We start from the raw sequence: 26,880 nt of genomic DNA on the forward strand, positions 1-26,880 counted from the left end.
AGCTGCCTCATGTGGACTATGGATTCAGGGTCTGCTCTTATAAAATATTTATTTTGGGGAGTTATAAAAATTTATTGTAAACTAGATAATTTTGCAAAAAGGGTGTGCACCATGAACCAGCACACTATGCAAACAATGGTAAGCCAATGAACAGCTTTTCTCTTGTACAAGCGGGAGCCATTCACTGCTGCTTTAAAGCATCTGTTTGGATTTTCTTCATGACAACTTCCCACTTGCAACAGAACTACCTGCCTAAAATATGGTCACCTGGGAAGTTCATCTCTGTGACGGCTTTGAAACAACCATCCTGTGTCATCCTCTGTGAACCTTCAGTTGCTTTACATCAGGATAGTCCAAGTTTGGCATGGCTGGGAGTCCTCATATGGCATTAATGTGTGACCTCCAGATGGCACGCAGCTGCGGGGGCAAACCCCTGGGATCCCTGCCCATTGCACAGGGTGCACTGGCAGCACACAGACCCCTGCCATGTGGGCCAATTAAGATTTATTGGGGCCCTGGGCCAACAAAAAGTTGGGAGACCCTGTACACCCCACTATAAACATAAATGTATGGACTCCAGTGGAGGGTGGGGGCTCCGTGCCCTGCGAGCGAGGCTGGATGGACCTGGGCAGGCTGGGGGTGGGGTGGCACATGACTGCCTCTCCTCCCTGCTCCCCACTCCTCTTCCCCCCACCACAGCTGGAGTGGAGCAGAACAAGGTAAGGGCGGATGTTTGCTGCCTGCTGTGGGCTTGGGACTCTCTGCTTTGCTGCCTTTGTCTTGGGAGCCCCATGCTGGCAGCACATCCCCTGCCTGCCAGGCAGCAGGACGCACAACTCACTGCCCCCACTGCTGCCAGGCAGGCAGGGGGCATGCAACCATTGCGAGGCTCCCAGGGCAAAAGCAGCAGAGCAGAGAGCACCCTCAGCCCCTACCCCACTCCCTCCCTCACCATGGGCATCTCCCTCCCCAACACCCTTTCCCTCTCCCATGCCCCTTACCCATTTACCTGCAGGGAGCTACTCTCCACACTGCCTAGCTGTACTCCTGGCCACATGCATGGGTGTGGCCATGTACATGCATGCAGCACCCCCTGTGTCTTGCTCCTGGCAGCCCCAAGCAGGACCCCTTGCAGGCTAGAATGCTGCCCACCTGCAAGGGGAAACCCACTGTTTTCCAAGGGAACCCAGGCTCCCAAGGAGCCCCTGATTAGCAGAAGCCTCTGGGCCTGGGCCCCACAGGCCCATGTGTGAATCAGCCTATGGCCACACCAGCAGCATGCAGCCTCCTAGCAGTGTCGACAGCATGTGGCCCCCACCACATAGTTTGTGCTGGTGGTGCATGCCTCCATAGGCTCTCTTCCACTGCTTGGCAGCTGCAGGCGGCCGTGGGCTGCATGTTAACCACTTGCGGAACAGCTGGACAGCCCTGACTCACATTAAGACACACTTAATGCATTTACTCAGGACTCTTCTTTTTTTTTTAACCAGTTTTACTTCCATTTTACTTTAAAATGTCCCGTGAGGCTACATCTCTTAAAAGGCTGAGGTTGCATATGTTGATGCTACATTCCTGTCTCTTTAAAATTCCCTCCTCCTCTCATCGCAGAGGAGGGGTGCCCCCACCAAATAAAAACCTAAGGCTGGAGTCTCATTCACCCACCCTCGTTACACTGCTGAAACTTCCTGCCTAGCAGGATCTATTGCAGCGAGTAACACTGAACTCCTGGAAATTCCTGCATCTCTGCAGGGCTGAAGGAATGTAACAGGGTGGAACTGGAGTTGATCACAGTTTTTCACATAGTTATTTGTCCTGGAAATTAGTTTTTTTTTCCTAGTCTCTAGCTTGAAATCTAATAATATAAACATTATCCTTCTTTTGGCAATTTTTATGGATTTTGTGGGGGGATGTTTCTTGTATTAATAAAAAGTATTAGGGAAGCATTTTTCTTTAATAGCCCTTCCTCTCCATGTCCCACTATATTATGCCGTAGAGATATACTATGCTGTGGGAGGTTCTGTAACTGTATTTTGTAGGGTTGGGTATTTGACTAATCAAATAAAGTTTGGTCAATTGACCTGTCAAACAGTGGTTAGTAAATTGTCAAAAATTGCCAATAAGTCCAAATAATACACAGTCGATAGATGGTCATTACCCAGTACTCTCCCCACCCTCCACTTGAAGATGAGCTACTATACCTTGTTTTTAATAATTATTACCCAAAATGAATGGAGAACAGTCAGTGGTCAGAGTAGTTAGGTGGTCAAAGTAATGGGGCTGTGGGAACACCCATTTGTGACAGATCTCACACCAAGTTAAGTCTCAGGGATAGGTCAAACCCATAAGAAAGAGTCTAGTGTTGGCCCAATATTAATGTGCCAAGGGACACCCTCTCCAGAAGCCTTACTGGGCTTTTGAACAAGCAAAGAAGGGTTTTCTGCAAGTGAGTCCACCCCTTATTTCAGACTGAACTCAGCGCTTGCTGGGAAACAATTTCAGGAGTTTAAAGCTATGTTGCATAAATAGACAAAATAGGAATGGTTGTTAGGATTATGGTGTATGCCTGTGTTTCCACATATGGAATAGGATCAAATGGGGTTGGTAAGAGAACCAAGCAGAAAATGCAACACAATTATGTGACAGTGCCCACCTTAAATTCTGTAGGGATCAAGGCACTGGGCAAACAGCAATACTGTAAAACAGAAACATCACAAATATGGAGCTTTTTTCACTGAGCTCATAGTGGGGGTGGGAATCTTGGGGTAGGTGAGTGGTGGTGAAGTCCCCCACTAAATTCCTAGCCTTGAAGTCCCATTGGGGATGGGTGTTGAGTGACATCTATGTTAACCCCCACTCCACCACTGCTCACCCTCTTTGCCTTAGTGCTAGCTGTCTTGCTCTCTTACTTCTCCTTTCATGATGGGACTCCAGGCCTAAACCTCAGTTCTTACTTATAGAACTTATAGTTCTGGCTGCCCACATCTTGGCAGTGTAACAGATCCCTGCCAACAACCTTCAGGTCACTGTGCTTCACTGACCTTTGCAACTAGTAGGTCTTGGCAGAGACGTTTCTTGTCAAATGCATGTGACCTGTGAGACGGCTCCATCAGCAGTAAAAGAGTCCCCTCTCCCCAGCCCAGTATTTTTTTTGTATTTGTTTCATTTGCTAAAAACAGTACCTGCCCCAAGCCTGCTACCAGGCACACTCAAGGTGTGGGCTTCTCTGTATGATAAGAAGATACATCACCTACAAGGGTGTTCAAATCCTGGCTCTCTGATGATCTCATTGCATCTGGCCTCTCATCAGCACTGAGGAACACCCAGGCCCAGCCTACTGATACCACTCTGAATGTAAACTTTACTTTAGCAACTGCTAATTTCCATGTGATATCTGCACATGGGGAAAGAGTTTCCTTTGTGTGGCCTGTTTATTCAGGGTTTGGCTTTGTAAAATATTTGTATTCACAGGGTATTCAGAGTCTCTGTAAATAAAGCCATTCTATATGCCAGCAATGACTTTTAGAAGTAGCATACTGTAGTGATGGCAAATCAAGGACAAAGTAAGGCTGTGAGAAGCTTTGGTCCCTGATTTGATTTGGTGGAGATTCAGCCTGATTCAGTGGCTGAATCTCCAAATCTGAATCAAATCAGAGGACCCTTTTATCTCTCTGAATCAAATCGATTTGGAGGGTTCTGATTTGATTCAGAGAGATTTGGAAAGATTTGGAGATTTAGACATAGACACAGCTTTAAAAGTTTTTTCTATATACCTCTAGATAGCAGGCAGCATGAGCTAGTAGGTGTCTCCATGGCACAATGGATAGTGCATTAGGCTTCTAGAATCTGAAGAAATTTAAAGGTTATGGGTTCAAGTCCCAGCAGAGTCATGCTTTCCTTTTGCTAAGGTCACTTGATCCCAGACAACTTCCTGCCTATGGTGGGGGTGGGGGTGGGGGTGGGGGGGGGGGGGCTGGACCTGATGATGTCATGAGGTCCCTTCTAGCCCCTAATATTTATGAATGCTGTGATACTGGGGCACATGGAGTATCTCACAGAGATGTGAGGGTCTCCCCAGTGTGCTTGGCAGCAGAGTCACTTCCGGGTTCACTGCCGAGCATGTGGAGGGCCCCCCTTTACTCCTGTGGGACGGTCCATGTGCCCCAGCATCACAGCATTCACAAGCCGCGCTGGTACCTTGAGGTAGGTGGAAAAAAACATTTAAAGCTGTGTCTGTCTGAATCTCTGATTCTGCAAATCAGCATCAAATCTTCAGATTCAGATTTGGCTGAATCAAATCAGGGACAGTGATCCGAATCAATGAATTCAATCACTGTCCCTGATTTGGGCCGAATCCGAATCTGAATCAAATAGAGCCTGCTTCGCACACCCCTAAGGACAAGTTTCCTTTTAGGCAGGCAAAAGTTGCTATTTAAATCAATCTATTTAGTAAAAAGTTTGCGCTTGCTACAGAACTGCTTGTCTGCCCAATTCCAGTCACCAGAGAAGCTCACCCCTGAATTTTCCAGAACTAATACTTCTGAGAAATCTTCATTTTGTAAACACCAACACTCAGTGGTTTCCACATAAACTATACACAAGTGACCCTTGTAACTGTGGTCCTAAACAGACATCTTACTGAAGGTAGGGAGACCACACATCCCATTTCCACTGGGGCAGTCCCATTTTAAACACCTGTCCTGGGTATCCTGTCAGGTTGTTCAAATGAATGCTTTTATCCTGTCTTCAGAAACCTCTTTGCTGGAGTGCTTCAGAGAATGGTGACTGAATGCAGTGGTGGTGCTCTGCAGCCAGGGGGCAAGATAAGGCGTTGCCCACCCTTGGGCTTTCCTTAGTGCTCCCCTTTCCCCCTTTCCCTTCCAAGTCTCCTGGGTGTTCAGTTGGGACCAGTGCTCAGAGACAGCTGAGTGGGGTTGGGGAGAAGGGACTGGGGCACTGTAGGATGCCAGAGGATCTTTGAAAAGTAAGCGCTTAGGTAACCTCTCCACCAACACTTTTCAGGTTATCCTGCTCTGAAACTAAGGGAACATAGTTGACCTAGCCAAAGGTCCTAATGTCTGCAATCCAGCATGTGGACTGCAGAGAGCCTCCAGGTCTCCCAGACCTCCTGGCCAGCTAGCTGCTAATGCATGGAGGTAAAAAAACCACAACATTTTTATAATATTTTTAATTAAAAAAAATACTCAGAATCCTGAAAAGTGGGTCTATTTTAAGCCCTCTTAATTCAAAAGTGTTTGGAAATTTTTCATGGATGCTATTTTATTTCTTGACCGTCATTAGTAAAACCTACACATTTCAGCATGGAAACGCCCTGCCATTTTACCGTGGAATCACGCTGTGATTTTCTATTGGTCTTTTGGGGAATTTTGCCTCACCCACCTGACTGGAAGCAAGTCCCTTGAACCGTAGAAGAAGTGAATATATTACCACCCAAAAGGCTGATTATTTTCTTGACGCCAGCAGCTCCTAAGGTTCTGTATTCTTTCCAATGGATAGTAAATTACAGTCTGTATAAATAAATCTGAAGCCTCTTATTTTCCAAAGCACTTGAGTTCCTCCATTAACATTATCTGGAAAATTTGGATTTCCTGTGGAGGTGGAAATTTTCTTTTACATGCCAGCAGCAGTAATAGAGTAAACCTGACTAAAACATGAACAGTGTTACAATCTTTGGGTTAGAGACTGTCTTGGGGGCACAGATTCTCAAAGCGTCAGATAACTGGCCTTGCAACAGTCTATATGGCAGATCTGCCCTAAGTGATGGGGACTCCAGGTTCAATGGCTCTGGAACAGATACCCCAGGCAGACAGTGAGACCATGGTAGCCAGTCTTGCCAGTACTTCCAGGCTCTTTCCCATGGCACGGAGAGTCTGAGGGTCTCGGTCAACCCGGTACTAATAAAGATCAGTTCATGTTTCTAGAGCAGGGAATCTGGAAGCCCATAGAGTCCGGCTGGATCTAGGCCTGACAGAAGCTATGGTTGTTAAACAAGCTTCCAGTTCAAAGTGACTAAGAACAAATCTGGGCAGCTGACAACTTAACCCATGATTGTATTTAGACTTTGTCCCCATTAGCCTGACATGCATGTTTGTACCTATGCTTGTTTTCTAATTCCTTGTGTCAGTGCTGCTGGACCTGTGGGCTTCAACAAAGAGAAATGTGTAGTCGTTCAGCAGGAGCCATGCAACTGCTCTTTGGCACAGAAGGCCACCCTTTTAAAGAATGTCATTCCAGTCCAATGGCAGGCTGAAGGAAAGACTTTCCTGGAGTCCTCTGCTCATCGCTTTTCCGAAGTCACTCATGGAGTAAAGCCTCTCACAGGTTATGGTAGATAGTGTTTTAAGAGACACCACAAGCTTGTTCTACTTCCTCCTGTTAACTGTGTAACCCCATTTGTTCAAGGTATGAGAATATAAGCTCTGTATTTCTATTTATGTCTGATTCGCTATGTTATCATAAATGCACTGTCAAGAGATCTTGACAGAGAAATAATTCAATGAAGCAGTCAGATAAAGCACGTGCCTGTGTGTATCTACTAGGACTTTCCCAAATACACCCCGGGGTACACATACCCCTGGTTGACAGCCCCTGATCTATAGTATCTCATTTGCTTGTGAGAGAACCCAGTATGGACTGCCATAGGTGATACACAGCCTGATTATGGTTTTAGCAGACTCTATTTCCTGCTTCTATTCTTCCTTTAATTTTTTCCTGTATGTTACCATCCTATGCTATCAGAGAACCTACTCAAAGTGAGTCACTTAAATGTGTGTTGTTTATTGTTACATGAGGACTCTGATTTACTGCAATCCTATTTAGCAGCAGAGTCTGTGTTTTATCTGTATTTACTTGTAGTCTAGTATTTTTCCTTCATTTGTTAATCAAATATACAGCACTTCTCCGTCATTCATATTTTCACTTATTAGAGCTATATTGTCAGCATATGTGAGGACTTTATGCTTTCCATTCAGCTGAGCTCCTCCCCTCATATTATTTTTGTTCCTGACTACTTTTTCCAGTGCCAGGTTGAACAGAATTGGAGACAGACCATATCCCTGTGTCAGTCCAGTTTTAATTAGGATGGGGTGCAATTTTCTTCCATTGGCACTAATTCTGTTTCTTGATTCACATAAGTGAACTTTAATGAGTTCAGTTAGTGTGCTAGGAACTCTTTATTCAGTTAATATGGCCCACAGACATTTGTTGTGTGCCATCATAAACTTTCTGGAATTCTCAGATTATAGTCCCGTTTTGTCACAACTGTTTGTCTTAGTGAGAAAATTTGCCTTGTTGTCAATCTGTTCTTGCAGAATCCACACTGGTAATCTCCCAGAATTTCTTCTGCGTAAAATAATAAAAACTGTAGCAAGATATTAGAAAATACTTTACCATCATCAGCGTTCCCTTGATCCAAGGATGATCTCTACCACAGCTCACTGATGGGTTTTGTGACTTAAGAGTCCAAACCTTGAACCACAGATCTGTCTGCAGAAGTTGCAGGTCTTTCCATGAAGAATGATAGGCTAGGATTTCTCCCCTTTTCCTTCCTTTGTTCTCTAGTTTCTGTTCTGAGACTGAGATGCTTTACCTCAAAATGGGCAGCAGCTTGATTGAGGTTGCAGTGCCATTTGAGTTGGTCAGCAGTCAGCTCCTCCCAAGTCTTGATATTGGCATCCATTTTCTTGAGATATGCCTTCAGTGTGTCCTTGTAGTGTTTCCTCTGGCCACTATGAATCTCAAGTTGTTACTAATCTGAGCACTAGAGCACTTGTTTTGGTCAGAGTCAGGCATCTGCATGCAATGTCTGGCCCAGCAAAGTTGATGCTTGAGGATCACCAATTCGATTCTGGTAACACTGGCTTTAGCCAGGATGCTGGCATTTGTGTGGTGATCTTCCCATGGAGGATTTTCCAGAGGCATTGTTGGTGATACCTCTCCAGGCTCTTGAGATGACAGTGGTAGGTCACCCAAGTTTCACATCTGTAGGAGAAGAGTGGGGATGATGACTGTATTTTAGATCCAGATCATGATGTCTTTCTCGAGATCAGGATGAATAAAAACACACTGAAGCAATTTCCCAAAGAAGCCACTTGCACACTGGATCCTGTGCTAGATCGCCTCAATGTTCAGTCTCTGAGAGAGGTGGCTACTGATGTAGAAGTCCTCAGCTGGGGTCTGCTTTTTATATGTAACTGTTAATAGGGCTATACTTCTGTAATTTTGACACTCCAAATTGCTGCCTCTTTTGAAGATAGGACATATTAAGGCTTCTTTCCAATCATCAGGTAAACTGAGGACTTCCAGAGAAGAAGAATTAATTTATGGGTTTGTTTATAAAGCTCTTCCCCTCCCAATTTTACCATTTCAGCTGAAATACCACCAGTTTTGGTGCTTTAACTGTTCTTGAGTTTTGTTATGGCTCTTTTTACTTCTGCAAAAGAGGATTTTTCTATTTTAGATCAGCTAATGAACATGTTGCTTGTTCTGCTGGCACTGTAAATGTTGGACAATTTACTAGTTCTGCAAAATATTATTTCTATTTCTCTAAGACCACTAGCAGACAAAGTAGAGGCTATAAGGAATTATAAGATACCGAAGACATTAAAGCGACTTAGATCATTCTTAGGCTTTGCAAACTGCTATAGGAGATTCATCAAGAATTTTTCTGAGATTGTGACCCCACTCATGGACACGATGAAGGGTAGGCCTAGACATTTAAATTGCTCAGAGCCAGCAATAAGAGCTTTTGAGGAAATTAAGCGGTTACTCTATAAGGCACCAGTCCTATATATGCCTAGGTTTCAGGAGCCATCTTTCTGACAGACAGATGCATCAGGGTGTGCTATGGGGGCGGTCGTGTTCCAAAAGATACAGGGCAAGGAATGACCAATAGCATATGCTAGCAAAAAGTTCTCCAAAGCAGAGACAAGATATTCAACGATAAACAAGAATGCCTAGCTATCAGGTGGGGAGTCAAGTTGTTCCGATACTATTTGTTAGGGCAGAAGTTCATGATAATCACAGACCATGCACCTTTAAAGTGGCTGCAGACTGCAAAAATGCATAATGCCTGTATAATGTGATGGGCACTTGCATTACAGACTTTCCATTTTGCAGTAGAACATTGGGCTGGAAAGAAGAACATAGTTGCCGATTTTTTTTCTCGATCTACAATGGACGAGGACTGAACCTGATAAGAAAGATAACGGCTGATTAAGGACACCAGATAAAACACTCCATGTGGAAATGCTCAACCTGAGAACTACAGACTAAGAGGGGAAGTATGTAACAGGGAGCTTGTGGCCCTGTTACTGGAGGAGAATTGAAAGATAGAAACTTACTGGACTGGTGGCGAGACAACTGGGAAGGTGATGTTATCAGCTGGCACCGGGAGTGTCTGCCGCACCGGTGGGGTGGAGAAACTTGTAAATTGCTAATTAGGAAGATCCAGATAAAAAAAACAAGGACTAAACCAGCAGACCCCCTGGAAGGGGAACTGAGAGCTGTGGCAAGAAAGGCAGAGAGCAATAGAGAAATTTTCTTGAGTGGAGCCATGAGAGAAGACAGAGGGCAGTGTCCCTGAGGAGACAAGTATTGAGGACTGACTTGGCAAATATTGATTGGAGCCTGCTCGGCATACCCCCAGACAGGTACCCAGAGTGTATTAGAGACTTTGCCAATAACATCACTGATTGGATGTTTCAGACCATAATATACATGGACTATCTTTAAAGCATCCCACAGACGGTGGGAAGAGAGAGAGGGAATTGAAAGGTGCCTCTTGAGGGGACTGGTAATTAGTTACATGTTGCTTTCCTGGGGGAGGGTTGTCATCAGTAAGACCCCAGTACCAATAGAGTTGTGTTCCCTGATGCCCAGGAGTGGTTTCATACTGGGGGAATAACCAGACCTCAGATGTAGAGATACTAATAGAATAAGAGCATCAAGCAGACTAGTTTCAGCTATATTTAAGAACCAGAAGTTTACCACCATGTTATTTGTTCAAATAACTCTGATCAAGTCATGGCAGGTGAGAAAATAAAATATGGGTGGGAAGCTCAGAGTTGAAACATGTTTTTTCGTAATTTATTTAGGGGCACCCACTTACAACCTCCCACAGTCTTGACTGGCCTTCCCAGACCCTTTATGGCTTTCTGTATGTTTCACAGCGGGCATGTGCACATGTGAATTTACACACACCTAAACTTAATGTGCCTTAGCCTAAGCTGCATTAAGGCAATATAGGAGCAGGTCTACATGTGGATGCCTTAAGGTGTTTTAATGTGGCTTGCTGGGCAAATGCATTTGCAGCCTGCCCTGGGCAGCACCATGGACAGCCCCCTGAAGCCTGCAGCAGCATAGCCAAGCGATGCAGTCCAGTGCTGGACAAGGGGGTGGACGTGATCAGTCTGGCCCCGGCCCCAGCTTTAACCCCCTCCCCATATTCCTGCCTCCCCAACATCGATTGAGAGTGGGCTAGAGCCAAGCCCGCAGGGCCCTGCACTGCCGCCACATGCCATGAAGAAGCAGCAGTGGTGGGTGCTGTTCTCCAAGGTGTAGTCATTGGAGCTGGAGTGGCAGTTCTGACACCAGTGGTACCTATTGGTGTATTGAGTGACTTGAGACTTAGTGCAGATAGGAGGCTTTGTTTGGTTGTTTTTCCCCCCTGTCCAAGGGGCGGGGTGGGAAGGGGAAGGGACCTCTGGCATGGAACCAAACAAACAAAGCCTCCCATCTGCAGTAAGTCCCAAATCAGTCAGCACACTGATAGGTACTGCTGCTGCTGGAACTGCCACTTCAGCTCCCGCACTGGTGCCTTGGAAAACAGCACCCGCTGCTTCTTCTTCTTGGCAGAACCCAGCAGCAACGTGGGGCCCCACAGGCTCAGCTCCAGCCCTCTCAGTCAAAATACACACGTGTTAAGGCACCTTAAGGTGTGTGCATGTTCCTTAAGGCGCCTTAACTATCGTGCCAAAATTTGATACCTGTTTTATGCAGGTATCGCATTTAGGTGTGATTAGCCTAAAAATGGCCATTGTTAAAGCTCATTAAAGGCACACACATATAGACTTGCACCCTTAATGCACCTTAAAAATGGCTGAAGTGCCTTAAATTGGCATGTGTAGACATGCCCACTGCAACTAACCTGGTTCTAGAAAGGGCTGCATGTAGACCCTGAGACTCTTTTAGCCCAGTCCTTTTGGCTGGCAGAAGCATGGTTGCTGTGACACCAACTCTTTTAAATATGCCACAAGTTTGTTCAGCCCATAACAAGCAGCTGAAAAATCCTAAGGCTCCAAGTCTGAAAGCTGGATCACTGGCTTGTATAAGCTAGGATCATGTAAGCTAGCATTGCACCATGCTGAACATCTGGCCTTTCATTTTCACTAATAGGGAGCAAAGGAGCACAACTAGGAAGCTCCATGAGCTTGTTTCACATAAAACTCTAATACAATCTGAGTTTCACAGATTTAATGGATACAAATATGCAAGTTACATGCACAGCTAGAGAGGTGGAAAAGATCTGTTTGAGAGGCACCAAATGCCTGTCCAACCCCTAAACAACTATGTTTTATCTGAATTTGTTTTCAGACATTCAGTTTAAGGCTGTTTGTGACCATGGTTTGCACAGCAAGTGCCTGGCAGGACAGACAAGTCTGAATTTAAGGCATTTCCACCATCTGCCCACTGTGTAAAATGTGAGCAGAGAGAGACATCTTGGACAGCCATTGTTCCCTCTTTGGAGTAATTTTGGAGTTATTTCTCCATGTGTAACAGCTGGAGTCAATCAGTTAGCATTTGTGTGATTGATGGGCGCTCCCAGGTTTCACAGCTCTCACAATTGATGGGCACTTGCAGCTTTTAGTCAGTGCTAGGTCCCCAGGAGATTGCTCAGACTGTTTTTGCCCATAGATCCTCCAATCAGACCTATATAACCTATATGCTTCTCCTAGTTCTCTATTCATGTGGAGAGGCATGGCCCATGTGTATATGCTAACACTGCCCCTACAGAAAGCAAGCATCCCTAAGTTAAGGCACCAGGAACAGGGACAAACCAGGATGCTCCACAAACCATCTAGCACAATAAGAAGGATTCCTGTAGGTACTAGACTTAACAGCTATTCACTTGCCCTTACTCAAGTTTAGAGCAAATTACACCATCAACACGTGCAGATGCTTACTGCATAGTAGTTTTCTCTAACCACAAGTACATTTGCTACCTATAAATACAAGTAGCAAGTTTACCCACAATTACTTCCTCACCATTTGGCATGTGTAGACAGAGTAAACAGATTAAACTCGAGAGTAAACCCACCCCAGAGAATTTGCAGGTGTAGATGCACCTCCTGGCCTCTATGGTACTTGCCTTCTTGCTCTCACTTCACTCCTCTCTCTAGTTGTCTATTTCTCTTATTTTTGTCCTCTCTCTGCCTGCAACAAACCTTCTCCCACCTGCCCACAATGGAAAAACCCCAAGTCTTTGACTTGCAAATAGAACAAATAGACAAGCTTATGTTTGCAGAAATTTAGACTGGCAGAAATCTTGTGTGTGTCTGCTATTCCCTAAATGCTGCTAGTGTGTTTGAAACTCAGGGCTTGTCAACTAGGTATATGCATACTCTGCAGGTACTTGGGATGGCCCCAGGGGGTTCGTGCAGCAGCTCAGGGAAGCGGCGTGTGGCAGCAGTGCAGAGTGGTGAATGGCGGAGACAGCTGCTGTGTATGCGCTCTTTGCCCCCCATCGCCACCATTCACCACTCTGCACTGCTGCCATACACTACTTCCCTCCCACCTGCCACTGTCATTCACCTGTCTGCACTGCCACCATGTGCTGCTTTCCTGTGCTGCCGGCTTCACATTTGGCTGTCAGGCCCACCCCCAAGTTCCTTGTCTGAAAGGGGGCACACTCCAGAAGTGGTACTCACTAGGGCTGTGTGAAGCTTCAGTCCCCAATTTGATTTGGTGGAGATTTGGCCCAATTTGGTGGCCAAATCTACAAATCTGAATTGAATCAGAGGAGCCTTTAATCGCTCTGAATCAAATTGATGAGATTCAGAAAGATTAATAGATGCTAGGGGTCAGAAGGGATCTCAACAAATCATCGAGTCTGACCCCCTGCCTAGGCAGGAAAGAGCACTGGGGTCAGTTGACCGCAGTGAAATGCCTATCCGCCTTCTCTTAAAGACATCTACATGTGCAGATGCTTACTGCATAGGAGTTTTCTCTAATCACAAGTATATTTGCTACCTGTAAATACAAGTAGCAAGTTTACTCACAATTACTTACTCACCATTTGGCAGGTGTAGACATTTGACTGGGGGCAAAATGTCAGTGGCAGGGGACAGGAAAGATGCCTATCCAGCCTTCTCTTAAAGATTCAGAGATTCAGACATAGAGACAGCTTTAAATGTTTTTTCTACACACCTTGAGGTAGCAGGGGCTCATGAGTGCTGTGATGGTGGAGCAGATGGAGTGTCCCACAAGAGTGTAGGGTGCTCCCCAGAGTGCTCGGCAGCAAACCCAGATGTGGACCAGAAGCACTTCCGGTCCACTTCCGGGTCTGCAGCTGCGTGCATGGAGGGCCCCCCCTGCACTCCTGTGGGACACTCCATCCACCCCAGTATTGCAGCGTTCATGAGCCACGCCTGCTACCTTAAGGTCTGTAGAAAAACATGTAAAGCTGTGTCGATGTCCGAATGGCTGATTCTCTGAATCATCATCGGATCTTCAGATTCGGATTAGGTTGAATTGAATCAGGGAAAGTGATCCGAATCAGGGAATCTAATCACTGTCCCTGATTTGGGCCAAATCCAAATCAAATCGGGCCCACTTGCACACCACTAGTACTCACCGGAAAGGGTACACTCCTTAAAAAGGTTGAAAAACCCTGTTTTAACCCTATGCTATGCCTTTAGTCTGCTTTCTTACTTATAGGTTGTTAGCTCTTTGAGGTAATGACCACTCCTTCATCTGTTTCCACCTAGCAGAAAAATGAAGGTGTCATGCTCCTGATGAAGTCTAATGCAAATAATGACCAGTAAATGGGGAGTTGTATCTGTCCCAGAGAAGGAAAGAAACATCAACAGTTATCATGGCTGCACTTGGAGGCCCCAACAGAGTGTGGGTCTCACTGTGTAAACAGGAAGGGAGATGGTCTCTGCCCCAACAAGTTGACAGAGAAATAGGCAAGGACTAGGAATGGAAACAGAAGCCCAAGAAGTGGTGTATCTTGCTTGAAGTTACTGGCAGGTCGGTGAGCAGGTCTCCTTATTCCCAACTCCATGCCCATTCTAATAAGTCATTCTGCCTCTCTTCTCGTAAACTCTACATGGACTTTTGTGCACTTGAGCATCCCTAGTAACCAGTAGGGTCTGCCTAAATGCTGTGGGTGAGGATCTCATGGCAGGTGGCAGGGATCTGTGTATAACTTGGTTTCACAGCTACTCTTTTAAGCCTTTGTAGCAGTATCTGTCCCTGCGGCTTCAGCTACCCATTTTTTTTCAACCATGCAGCAGACCCTTCTGGACAGATGCCTTACATGGTGGTTTTCCAGACACGGAAAGTAGTCATCTAGCACCCCCTAAGGATACTGAAGAAGGAACCCCATCTCCATTGGCTTCACCTTTTCCTCAGATACCCAACTCTTACCTTAGTGGGAACAGGGAAGAGGAAGGTTGGGTGATTTCTTGAGGTCTGGTTTCTGTACACTTGAATGTATGTCCCTGGGGATAGTCTGAAGCCAATGCCTGCAAACAGAACCTGCAGATTCCAGGCTGTGTAACTCCCATCACCCAAACTGCAGGACTTTTCCATTCCAGGGGCAAAACTTTCCTAGGCCTGGAAGGCAGCAGGCTGCTGGCCTAGCTGTTGTCTAGTGTTACAAAAGGCACATGGCTGGTACAGCATTAGACATATCTAAATGATGCTACCGCTATTTAACACCCTGACCTTGCCAGAGAGAGAGAAAATCACCATCTCTGGTATTCATTTCTAAGGACAGTGGCAATCCCCCAGGGCACCACGATAAATGAAAGCTAACCTTTGAATGTGCACAACAATGTACAGGAACCAAAAAGTATAGGGTAATTTCTCAAAAGAATTCCTGCCTTTAACTCAATCTAATCCTATTCTAGGGCTAAACATTTGGCCTATTGCATGTGGAGTTGCTTATTCGACTAGATTTCTGTATGCAACTTCTACTCAGTTGTACTGAACCATTAGCCCTTTACAAAAATGTTGGGGCAGAGAAGTCTTGATAAAAACAACTGATGTGAATCATTCATTATCACCTGCTAGTCCTGATAATCCTTTCTGGTGATATTTCACATGGCTCTATTCTAAGTCCATTTCTGGTGTACAGAGGCCTCACCCATTCTGTTTCTTTGAGAACAAAATCTTCCTGTTTATAACTAGCTAAACATTTTAATGATGCCCACCCAGATGAGATCACCTCCATCAGAGCTTTTTGCACATATGCTGTTTGCTCAAGGATTGGTCCTGCAAACTACATAGAAATGTGCTGTATTATAAAGTACCCTGCAACACCAACTTTCCACAGACTGTCTTTACATTGGAAGCAGAAGTCTTTACAAGAATGGTAAGTCATCATGTTGCATATTTTAAAATATGTCAACACATCACTAAAGATTTTAAAGCAGGTGTTAGGAAAATCATTAGTAGAGGTGCCAGACATTCATTGCTTTGGATTAAGTCAGCGAAAATTAGGGAGCTCAGCACCTAAAGGGTGAGGTGGCAGGGAGGTGGGAGAGGAAGAAATCAGATCCTCCTAGAATTTTGCCTGGATCAGTATGTAAACAGAATAAAATGTTTTTCATAATAGTTGATGCCTAGAAGCACTACTGTTAAGGGATTTTTTTTTAAATGTGCATCTTTTCTGGTTGAAATCATCTCTGTTTAGTCTCAGCTTGGAGCATTTTTATTTATTACGGAAAGTTTGGGTGAAGTCTGAAAAAGTTATTTAAGTAAATAGGATCATGACTCTTAGTCACCTCAGCTCAAATGTAATGAAAATTCATCATAGGAAAGTCTCTATCACTGAAAGTTAACTCCATGCTTTTCTTAAAATAATGAACAAACTAAATACCTCACCAAAACCATAGCCTAATGTGATACATGCCTGAAACCTTATTTTTCTATTTGCCTGATGGCACCATCCATTCCAGGGTCAGGGAAAGTTACCGAGGGTCTCAAATTTCCTAGAAATTTGTGGAAAGATTCTCATTACCTTCAGTGGGGCTTTGGCTTAGCCCCTTAGGAGACCACTGAGGGGTAAATTCTGCCAGCTGAGTTTATGAGAATTCCCCTCATGCAGGTCTGATGTGCAAGAAGGCAGGATGGGTGCACCCCCTAGCATGTATGACTCTAACTCCATAAAGGAGGATGGGGATGAAGCTAGGAAGGCAGTAGTTAGTAATAACCTTAGGCATGACAGTTGGTTTGCTTTATAATTTTTTGTCTTGCCTAGTGTAATTGGATATGTTCACTATCTATATGAATAACTAACCCCTTTTTGAATCATGTGGTTTTTTTTCTTCTTCAAGGATGTCTTGTCATGGTGAGGTCCACTGGTTATATATTTCTAAAATGTATAATTATTTCCCTTGATTGGAAATTTAAGACAATTACCTTTCAGTTTCATTAAATGTCTCCTTGCTCCTAGCACCCAAATCACTTTCTCTGAACCATGATTATTTCGTATTTTTACTTTATCTTGTTCCTCATATTCATCTCCTATCTGAAGCAGTTAGTATCTCCTGTTATGTTTCATTTCTATATCACCTATTTCCTTCTGTGGCTGGGTAGGGGAGCATCAACAAAGTGAACACAGTATTTTTCCCATTCCTTTCTAAAACGTTAATAGAATGCAATTTCAATATTATTCTGTACCCATTTCCTACTATGGGCTTGCTTTTGGCAGGGGTGAGGAGGGGGGCTGTTGTGGCACATTGATTAAATGACTTGTGTTGCTCTGCCCTCAATGACGTTCACTTGAGACTGTTTAATTTGGAACCCATTAGCATGTACATGTAAGGTTCATGTTGTTGTCCCTGCAAAGTACATTACTCTTAATATTTTGCCAGTTTTTTTGTTTTTTTGCAGTTTCCACCAGGTCTGTTCCTTCCAGACTGAAAAAAAAACCACCCCCGCCCCCCCCCAATTTTTACTACTCTTTATTTTTGTTGTTTCTAATTCAAGTTTTTAACCATGACTAGAATTTTCCTCTTGTCCTATGATCCCTTCATTTATTATTTTGAAAATGGCTTGTGAGCAAGGGCTTTTTTTGAAAATTCAGCTACAATTCTTTAACAGCTACTTCTCCATCAGCTGTCATTAGGCTGACATGCTCAAATACTTCTGGCCCTCTAATGAAGCTTTTGGCCATGTAACCTTAGAACTGCCTTGATGGGGTTTGTGACAGAAGGGGGTAGGCAACCATGTAAAGGAACTGAGCAGAAGAGGATAAAAGGGATAGAGATGAGGAAAAATAGGAAAATAATATATTAGTCTGTATGGGCCTATTTTACAGTTTCCCTGCATTTTCTGCCAGTGATGTCTTAGGGAAGGCCTGACACACAAATGGGCTGGAAAGGAAAAGCTTTTACAGTACCCCACACTTTCCCCTTGCTGACTTAGCCACTCAATAAGCCACAACATGCTCTGACCTCTCCTGTAGAGAAATACCCAGCAAGTTACTCAACCTGCCCACTTCTTTGTCACTGTCATGCTTATCCACCCAGGGAACAAAAACATTATAATTTGACTAGAGTGACCAGTAAGGAAAACCAAGTAGTTAGATGACACAGTTCACAAGAAACCCAGAAGCTAGGATTTGTTTACCTAACAGCAGAATAATTGTAGAATAATTTCAGACAAGAAAAGGTGACTCAAAGTCTGTTTGCAGTTAGATTATAGGTTGAGTCCATTCGTTAACAACAGTCCTAGTTTTAAAAAAAAGTTTCTTTAATTTCTCTGTGAGGACTATGTTGTGCAACCTAAAATGTGTGACCAAAGCACAAAGGATTAAAATAAGAATTTCTGAAGTCAAAAGTGTAAACTGTTACAGCTTTAATAAAAAGTTCCTAGCTGGGGCAGTAATAGATGCATACTGCCAAAAACTCAGATACATGCAGGAACTTGCATTAGGCAGTTAAGACAAGGATGTCCGAAGATAAAAATATATAAGAATACATAATGCATTTGAGGTTTCAAAGAGTAGCTGTTTTGGATTGATCAGAGAACAATAACACACTTTCCTTCATTAACCGTCACAGAACTACTTTATAATCACCCTAGTTTTCACTCTCTTATTCAGAAACGCTTGTTGGTTTGCATCTTTCTTTTGGTCCTAAGTGTGTCACTATGCAATGCAGCTTGTTACTTTAAGACATTGGAACCAGGTGATCCCACTCCAGGTAAGACATTCTGTTTCTATCTTCAACCTAGTACACACCACCAAGAGCACAAAATGATTTGGCTTGGCCTATTTACATGATTATCCATTTTAGATTAATCTACCTACACTATACCTTCTTGACCAAAACAAAAGCAGTATGAGTAGAAACACTGAAGTGACAATCTGAAGTGGAGGCATCCAACACAACCTGGGTCACTTTGCTTATCCCTGGTTCTCAAGTTGTTATTCTACACATCTACCTTTGTCTAGTTAGACTACAGCTTTTTTTTTGTTACAGGTATGGTGTCTTTCCCATCAATGGCATAATGAGACCACACTCCGAATTGGGGATTGTAGGTGTTGCCAGGAAATAACATAATAAAAAACAATATTGATTAGTTGGAGAGGTTGGGAGCTGCCCAGTGTCTGGACCATCACAGCTACCCCATGCCTTAGCATTTCATGGGTTTGAGAGCAGTTGCATAATACAACACATAGTTGCCTGTTCTGGATGGGATATGCATTTGCACTATCACTTGTAAAATAAGCTAGTGCTGCCCAATGAATAGTGCCCATTCAGATGCAAGAGTAGAATTAACACCAACTCCAAGGTCAAAGCTGACTGAATAATGATAGAGAAAGAAATTCATCTTTGGGGCTCCTGAGCCAGAGCAGAACCACTCTGCAATTGTCGGGCAGATGCCCCTTGCCCCTACGTGCCTCCTTTCTGTGAATAGAAGGTTTTTATGTTAGTGGGTCCTCTAGTCCCACCTACAAAGATCCATTGCATGTGGCCACTCGAGGAGTCCCCATGGAGCTGAGATGTGAAGAGAGCGAGGGTGTAGACAGAGCTGTAGCCCAATATTTTGGCAACTGATGCTGATCATGTGCAGAACATGCCCCCCTCCCCCCACTACTATATAACAAAACTTATTGTGTATTATTACCTTTTTTTTGAAAGATGACGCTTGTATGACATAACATGGGAACACATTAAATACATGCAAATGTGTGTATAGCACAAAACATCAGCAAAATGCCCCCACATGGTTGCAGTAGCCTGCACATGTCCAGCACAACACATCGAAAGGGCCAAGGAATGAGAACTTATTGGAAAAAAATGACCAAAAAAATGTTTTCTCCCTCCTGTCTCTGCCCTGCCTGTCCCTCATCCCATGGTCCCAGGTGTAGATCCTAGGCAGGAGGACCATGGGCTAGAAATGATTGCAATGGCAATAGCAATAGCAAGGTGGGCATGAAGAGTCCTAGAGCATGCATGAGCCAGGGTAAACTTGCAACTCAAGCACCTATGCAGTAGGTGGACCAGCAGCACTGAGGCAGAGCAGGAGGGATGCCTGCTTCCTGCCTCCTCATGTGCACAGCTACTTCCAGGGCTGGAACAAGACCTGCTTGCCATCTGCAGGCTGGGCTGACTTTGGTGCAGGGCTGGGGCAGATGGTCCTGCTGGGGCAGGCACTTCCATCCTGCTGGGAGTCAGACTGGTGGGGCAGGCTGGGCAGCTGTGCTCAGGTAGGTGCTGGGAGTGCCATCCTGTCATACAGGAAGTAGCCTGCAAGCCCTGCACCTGAGACTTGAAAGCAGAGTGAGCAGGGACAGAAGTGAGGGTGTGCAGGGGGGAATGGAGCCAGACTTTGCACACATGCACCTGCTCTCAGAACGGCAACAACTGCCTTCCATGGCCCTCCTCTTAATGGGGTCCTGCCACTGTCTATTTGATTTGGCATCCCTGTGCAAGAGCACTTGGTGCCAGTGTGCTGCTGGCCCTGCCCTTGCTACAGAAGTGGGTGGAGGTCCTCTGCATAGGATCCTGCTCCCTTCTCCTCCATGTACCAGTGGTATGTGACCTTGTCTACTGGGGGCCCTCCATGCCTGTGGAACAGTGATGTTGGCCTAAATACACAGAGATCAAGTTTCCTTGGGAGTGATGCACAAATTATTAGCGTTATAGCTCTTTCATTGGAGGTTATTTATGAACTGTTTCAGGCTGTGTTGATAAAAATGGCAATCTGCATGGGTTTAATAGCCAGTGGAAGACTGAAGATTGTCTGAAGTGCTCCTGTTCTGAACATGGAATGAGCTGCTGTGACACGTGAGTTTGGAAGAAAAGAGTATCATTTTTCCAGTGTGTAATATACAGATCTTCCCTTCTTTTACTATGCTTAAACCATACAGTTAGTGTGCCCAGCAGTACCTTACTCAAACACACTGTACTGTGCCATACACTACCTCACAGACAAGAAGCAGAGTAGCTATGTTCACATGGTGCTTAGAAACAGCTAAGTGGCCCTTCTTCTCAGCAGTGCTAGTCAGCCCACTATCAGCAGGGTGTGGATATGGCTATACTGCTTCAGGCCAAGGAGCTAATGCTTACAGAGACTTGTGGAGCATTTGAGTACCATAGGCCATGATAAGTTTGCCAGCTAGTCATGGCTTCTGAAAAAGCAAAAACAATATTACAGCTACAGCTACCATCTCATCCATGCAGTAGCGTAACTTGGGGATGGGGGAGTGGAGGAGGGTGGGGTGTGGATTAAGCAAGAGAGAAGGGCAGAGTAACATCTCCTCAGTGGAGAGAGTTGCCATGGGTGTGCCCAAGGGTGGGAATGCCAGGGCACTGACAGCAACCCATGGGAAGCCCATACCACTGCCTGGTCTCCCAGTAGCAGCATATGCTTAGGCTGCTGCCACAGCAACAGCTACAGCTGCCATCCAAGTGAGGAGAGCAGAGGAAGGTAAAAGCCTACTCTCCCTCCCCCTTCAGCACCCCACTGCCAGCTTTCCAGGGCTGTAGTGATCAGCGTAAGTCCCTATCACTACCACCACCACCTCTGCCAGGTGCTGAAAGAGCCCCCCATGCCTCTAATCCAGCATTTCTCAACCCATGAGTTGTGACCCAAAAGCGGGTCACAAGAAAATATGAAATGGTCACAAACAAACTTTAATAATGGATCAACAAACTTTAAAAGCAGATTCTCTTGTAAAGGACAAAAAAAAATGGGAAACCGTGGCTTTTCTCTTGCAGGCTGGCAGAGTTCCAGCCGGCAAGGGGCTGCTTCGAGCATCCCATGCCCCCCACACACACCTGCCCTACACACTCACCCCTTGCCCCATACACTAGGAAGCTGGGGCCTGGGGCCAGGGGGCAGTGGGCAGTGGGCTGGGAGTGAAGGGCATTGGGTCAAGACTGGCCATAGATGTTTGTAAATGGGTCCTGGTACAAAATAAGTTGAGAACTACTGCTCTAATATGTTCACACAGTACAAAAAATAACCTGAGACAGCATGTTCCTAAGCAACTGATCCAATAATGATGATAGTAAAAAATGAAGAATAAATATACCAATCACATTTCAATATAACCTATTGGTGGAAATGTTTGTGCAGGCAGTTTGACAATCTGTCTAGAATACCAGAAAATGTGAACAGGCTGGACTTTGTTCACCAGTGGTAAAAGGGACTCATCTAGAATCAGAGGGCTGGAAAGACCCTAAGGGTCATCTGGTCTCACCCCCTGCATGATGCTACAATGCTATTCCTAAAACACTCCTGACCCATGCTTAATTATTCTCCTCTTGAAAACTACCAATGAAAGAGTTTCTCCAACTTCTCTGGGCAGTCTGTTCCATTGCTGTACTCCAAGAGTAAGCATTTTTTTCCCCTGAGATCTAATTTAAAACTTCTTTACTGCAATTTAAAATCTTTGCTACGTGTTCTGCCTTCTGCAGCCTTTAGCTGTTTGAAAGCTGATACCACACACACTCTTAAATCTCCTTTTCTCCAAGATGAGCATGGCTAGATCTCCCAAACTTTCCTCATATGGCTTGCTTTCCAGCCCCTTTTATCAGCTATTTCTGGACCCTCTCCAGCTTCTTCACATCCAGAACTGAACGCAACAATCCAGAAAAAAGCCCAGAACTAAACACAATAGCCTAGATTAGGTCTAAACAGCACTGACTAGTCTGACATTATCACCTTCTGGGCACATCTACACGTTCATTAATGTGCTTTTGCTACTGTGCATTGAATTTAGTACCTCTAATGTGAGGTACTGCATAAATGTGCATTAAGCTGCCCTAATGTGCAGTAGCAAAGCTGCATGCTTTTTTAGTGATGCTTAATGTGCAGTCACCTGTTTTTACTTTTCATTAGCATATTAGCACAGTTTTGACATGACACTTTAATGCACAGTAAAACAGGCTACTGTGCACTGAAATGCATGTGTAGACACACCCTTTGCATCCTATACCTAGTACTCCTGTTGATGCAACCCAAATTAATTTTTTTTAAATGACTGCATCATATTGCTGACTTGTACTGAATCAATAGCTCACCAAAACCCTAGATCCTTCTCAGGAATCCTGCTGTCCAGCCAGGTATGTCCCATTCTCCATTTGTACATTTGTTTTTTCTTGCTTAGACTTAGCATCTTGCATATCTTTGTGTCAACTTAGTTCTGTTGTCTGTAGCTCAGCTTTCAAATTAATCAAATTCCTTCTGAAATTTACTCCTATCCTACAAAGTGTTTTTGGTCCTTTCGAGTTTCATGTCAGCTGCAAATTAGGAGGCTCTCTATTCTGAAATTAATAAACACAGTAAATGACACCTAACCTAAGACAAACCAACCCCTGTGGAACTCCACTTGAAACCTCTTGTCATTCCCACGTTGATCCATTTATAAGTAACCTTTCTTGTAGTTATTGAGCTAATTATGTAGCCACTTCATGATAACTTGATCAAGCTCACATTCTTACACTTCACTTATGAGAAATGTGTATAGGACATTATCAGTATTACTATTTGTATGTGACCTAATTAACATCCAAGCAGTAAAAAAGGGACTCAGTCCAACTATTAGCTACAAAGAGCATCCATATCTAATTGCTCCCAGCACTGCCTTTTCCCACTGAAAGTGCAGATCCTGTCTTCTGCAGAGAAACTTTGCTTCCCATTCTCAGTCTTATCTTTGCCTTTTCTTTCTCAACAACAGAGCTTTTAGACCAGCTGGGTATGATGAAGAGAAATGTGAAAGAATTTTCAACAAGGACACCTGCAGCTACAAAGTTGTGGAGAAGAACAATCCCTCAATAGAATGTGAGTTCCGTGCTGTGGTTGGCTAACAACAAGCACGCTCCGAATCACTTTCTCCCTCAAAGATGATCAGCCATGATGGAAAGAGTCCATTCTTTAATCAACAGGAATTCATGAAGCTGTCTTAAATATGCTAGTTGCTTTCTTTCTCCCTCCTAACTGGCTCCTAGTGTGGTCCCCACTGTGATGGGCTAAAACAAGTCAATCTGGCCAAAATTCCTAGTTTCCAATTTGTGGGAAGTTTTGTTTTTCTGAAATTTAGTTTTGAATCATGCTGAGACCAAACATTTAAAGTTTCTGCCATCAAACAGATATTACAACAATATTCAGAAATGTCAACATGTAGCATTTCTGAAACAAAATATGATTTTTGGACTCTGCACCTGCTCAGGGAAATTCAGACAAGCTCTAGCAACAAGACACCTGCTGCAAGTTTGTATGCCTGGTGCTTCACCTTCCCCATTCTACAGGCAATCCGTCATTGAAGGACTCCTTTCTTGGATCTTGGAGGTTTATGTAGCATTCAGGCATTACTAGTTGCAGATTACTTTCATTCTCCTTACTAAGGAACACTTTGGCATACACCTAACTGGTTCTTTATTATTCTGTTACCTGTTCTGAGCTCAATTGCATAAAATAAAAATCAAATGAAGCACCAAAAGTTGACTAGTATCTAATCAGTGATAGCACACTATGCTTCAGTACTGCTAAGCCCTTCTTCCTTTGAAGGAAGCACACATCTTTCTATAGCTTTCCAACAGGGAGGAGTTTAGGGTAGAAGCAAAATGCCTTAAACTATTGTGCATGTTCTAAAGCACGCCTGTGCCCTTTTCTTGGGAATACCTTCTCTCTAAAGGATTCATTATCCTTCTCAGATTCTGACATGGTAATGGAAGTGTTCAGATTACAAGGGCACTGTGGATATGGATAAGTGTTACATTTGTGTCAAGAACAAAATCTTCTCTCCCTATACCTTTTCCCCAACGCAGGTGTTTAAGTAGTTTGTGATGGGGGAAAAAAACCCTTAGTGATCCTATCACAAACTACTAGCTTTTTGAACATCAACTTCACTGTTTTCTACTGCCATATATAACACCTTTTTAGGCATGTGTGTTGTGATAGGGTTCCCTCTCTCCCCTAGTATCCCACAGTCCTCCACTCTCCCCCACTGCTCTGAGGGGGATGGCAGCAGACCAGTTGTCTCTCTGATAGTTCACCCAGCAGCCAGCTGTCAAGGAGCCCTCTGGAAACCTGCTCCAATGACAGCTTGAGCAGTCTCAAGTCTCTCTGGGATGAGTCAAGCAGTAGCACCACCAACCTTTGCCCCTTGAATGGTCCCGGATCTCCCCAAGACTGTGCAAGGGGTCATGGGAATACTTGGGTGTGGGAAGGTTGAGGAGAGCTGTTCTCACCATTGTGACCCCCGGGGGGCGGGGGGCAGGGTACTGTCTTTGCTAGCTACTTATTGACAGCCTGCCCCCTTCCCTGGCAGAGGAGAGGGATAGCTGTCAATGACTAGGCTCCCCTGGCATAGGGGGGAACCAAGGAACTGCCCTCTGTCACCACTCGGCTGGAGAGCTCTTGAGTATGTTTCAGTAAGGGGGTTGAAATGTATGGCTCCCTTCTTGCCATGGGAAATTTTTGGTGCTCGAACTGAATTCCTATCCATACCCTATTGCTGCCATGTCTCTTCCCCCCGGCGCCCACACTACAGCTTCCATACAAACAGCTGCCTTGCATCTGTCTGCCAGAACTGCCAGTAACTCAGCATCAGCATTACACTTTATTTATACCCAGAGCACACAACGCAGCTGGGTTTCCTTCTGCTCCATGAGCCTTTGACAAATAAATGGGTTTGTTAATAGTAGTATAAAAATGATGGGGTAGTGATGATGGTCCAGACATTATGCAAGAGCAAAGGTTTATTAATGCCAGTCGCCAACAGTGAACCAACCTAGCTAGCTAGCCAAATACCAGGAGGGTTGTGTAAACCAGGAGTCATCAATTTACAGCCCATAAGCCAAATCCGGCCTGCAGAGCCATGACTGGCCGTATTTAGCAGGGTGAAGGAAGGAAGGGGAGGGAGAGTCTGTTCACACCATGTCATAGTTGGGCAGCAGGGGCTATGGGAGATGTGGGCTCTGCCAGGCAGAGGGAAAAACAGCAAAGGCAGCCAGGTCCCAGTGCCCGGCTACTCAAACCTGAGTTGAATCATTTTGGCCCGCTGTCAGAAAATGTTGCCAATGCACGGCCAAATGATCTATATAGTTCAGGAAGGTACCTCACTCACTCAAGCCTAAGACACGATGTAAAGAACACAGCTGCTTGGACAATAGTTTCAGACTCTGAAGCCCTCTCTTTTTCAAGTGATACTAGCTTATGTGACTAAGTGGCAACAATTCAATTCGATGGCCAGCCTGACCTTAGATTGTCACGTCATTTTTACTGATGATGACAGGCCTTGAATACAGGAGCAGATATTCATCAGTTAGAAGTATATCCATTGGGAGTATTCTAATATAATAAAAGCCTTAGTCCATCTGTCTGTCTGTCCATAATGCTCTGGGCCACCTGCGCATGTGCTGCCGAGAGGGTGGGTGGCAATTGGCTGGCCCGGGCAGCCATGGGAACAACTTTGTGCCAGGGCTCAGGGGAGGAGGCAGAGGTAAGGGAGCTGCAGTGCTGCGCTGTGCCACGCCTCCCTTCCTCCCCACAACAAGAGCTGGCAGGGAGGGGAGGGGAGGGGAGGGGAGGGTGGGGAGAGGAGAGGGGTTGTGGGGGCCTGCTGCTCCGCTGCTGGAGGAGGGGCTGTGGTGGGGGGATAGTGGGGCTGGGGCTATGCCAGGCTGTTTCTGGCAGAGGTGGGCTGCTCTCAGGCTGGGCTGGGTTGTTCAGCAATTGAAGCCCAGTGGCTCCTCCAGGGGCATGAGTGGGTGGGTCCTGCTGCTGTGCACACCATGGGGGAGGCACTATGGGCATGTTTTCCCACCTTGGCTGTCTCACACCGTGCCCCTGGACAACTTGCTGGGCTCTGGGTCATGGGACAATTGGAGCCTGGCAGCTCCTCCAGAGGTGTGGCACTCCTCTTACTACCAGCCTACTTCTACTTCCTGCCCTTGTCCATGAGAACAGAGCAAGGCAGTGTAGCCTAGAACTACTAACCAAAAGCTTTACTAAGTGTGACTCCAAGTTATTAGAAAGACTGATATATATAACAGAATTTTTTCAGACCATAAACAAACATATTCCCCCTGAGCAAGCGGAGTTTAGACCAAAGAGAGGATGCTGCGATCGAATCATGGTCCTGACTACCAAGATAGAAAATGGCTTTGAAAAGTC

The 26,880-nt window shown here is 44.9% G+C and overlaps 1 protein-coding gene across 1 annotated transcript in view; it reads left to right on the plus strand.

Annotated features, from left to right (window-relative positions):
* Positions 1–23,643, plus strand: part of LOC149859568 (beta-microseminoprotein J1-like) — a 47,571-nt gene extending 23,928 nt beyond the window's left edge. The window contains exons 3-5 of the mRNA XM_090058030.1: positions 18,353–18,452; positions 20,438–20,543; positions 23,441–23,643. Coding sequence (XP_089914156.1) covers positions 18,353–18,452; positions 20,438–20,543; positions 23,441–23,570 — 336 coding nt within the window. The 3' untranslated portion in view covers positions 23,571–23,643. The remainder of the gene's footprint in view (positions 1–18,352; positions 18,453–20,437; positions 20,544–23,440) is intronic.
* The last annotated feature ends 3,237 nt before the right edge of the window (positions 23,644–26,880 follow it).

The sequence above is a fragment of the Crocodylus siamensis genome, chromosome 7, assembly GCF_052110815.1.
Source record: "Crocodylus siamensis isolate JL-2025a chromosome 7, ASM5211081v1, whole genome shotgun sequence".
Classification (NCBI taxonomy): domain Eukaryota; kingdom Metazoa; phylum Chordata; order Crocodylia; family Crocodylidae; genus Crocodylus; species Crocodylus siamensis.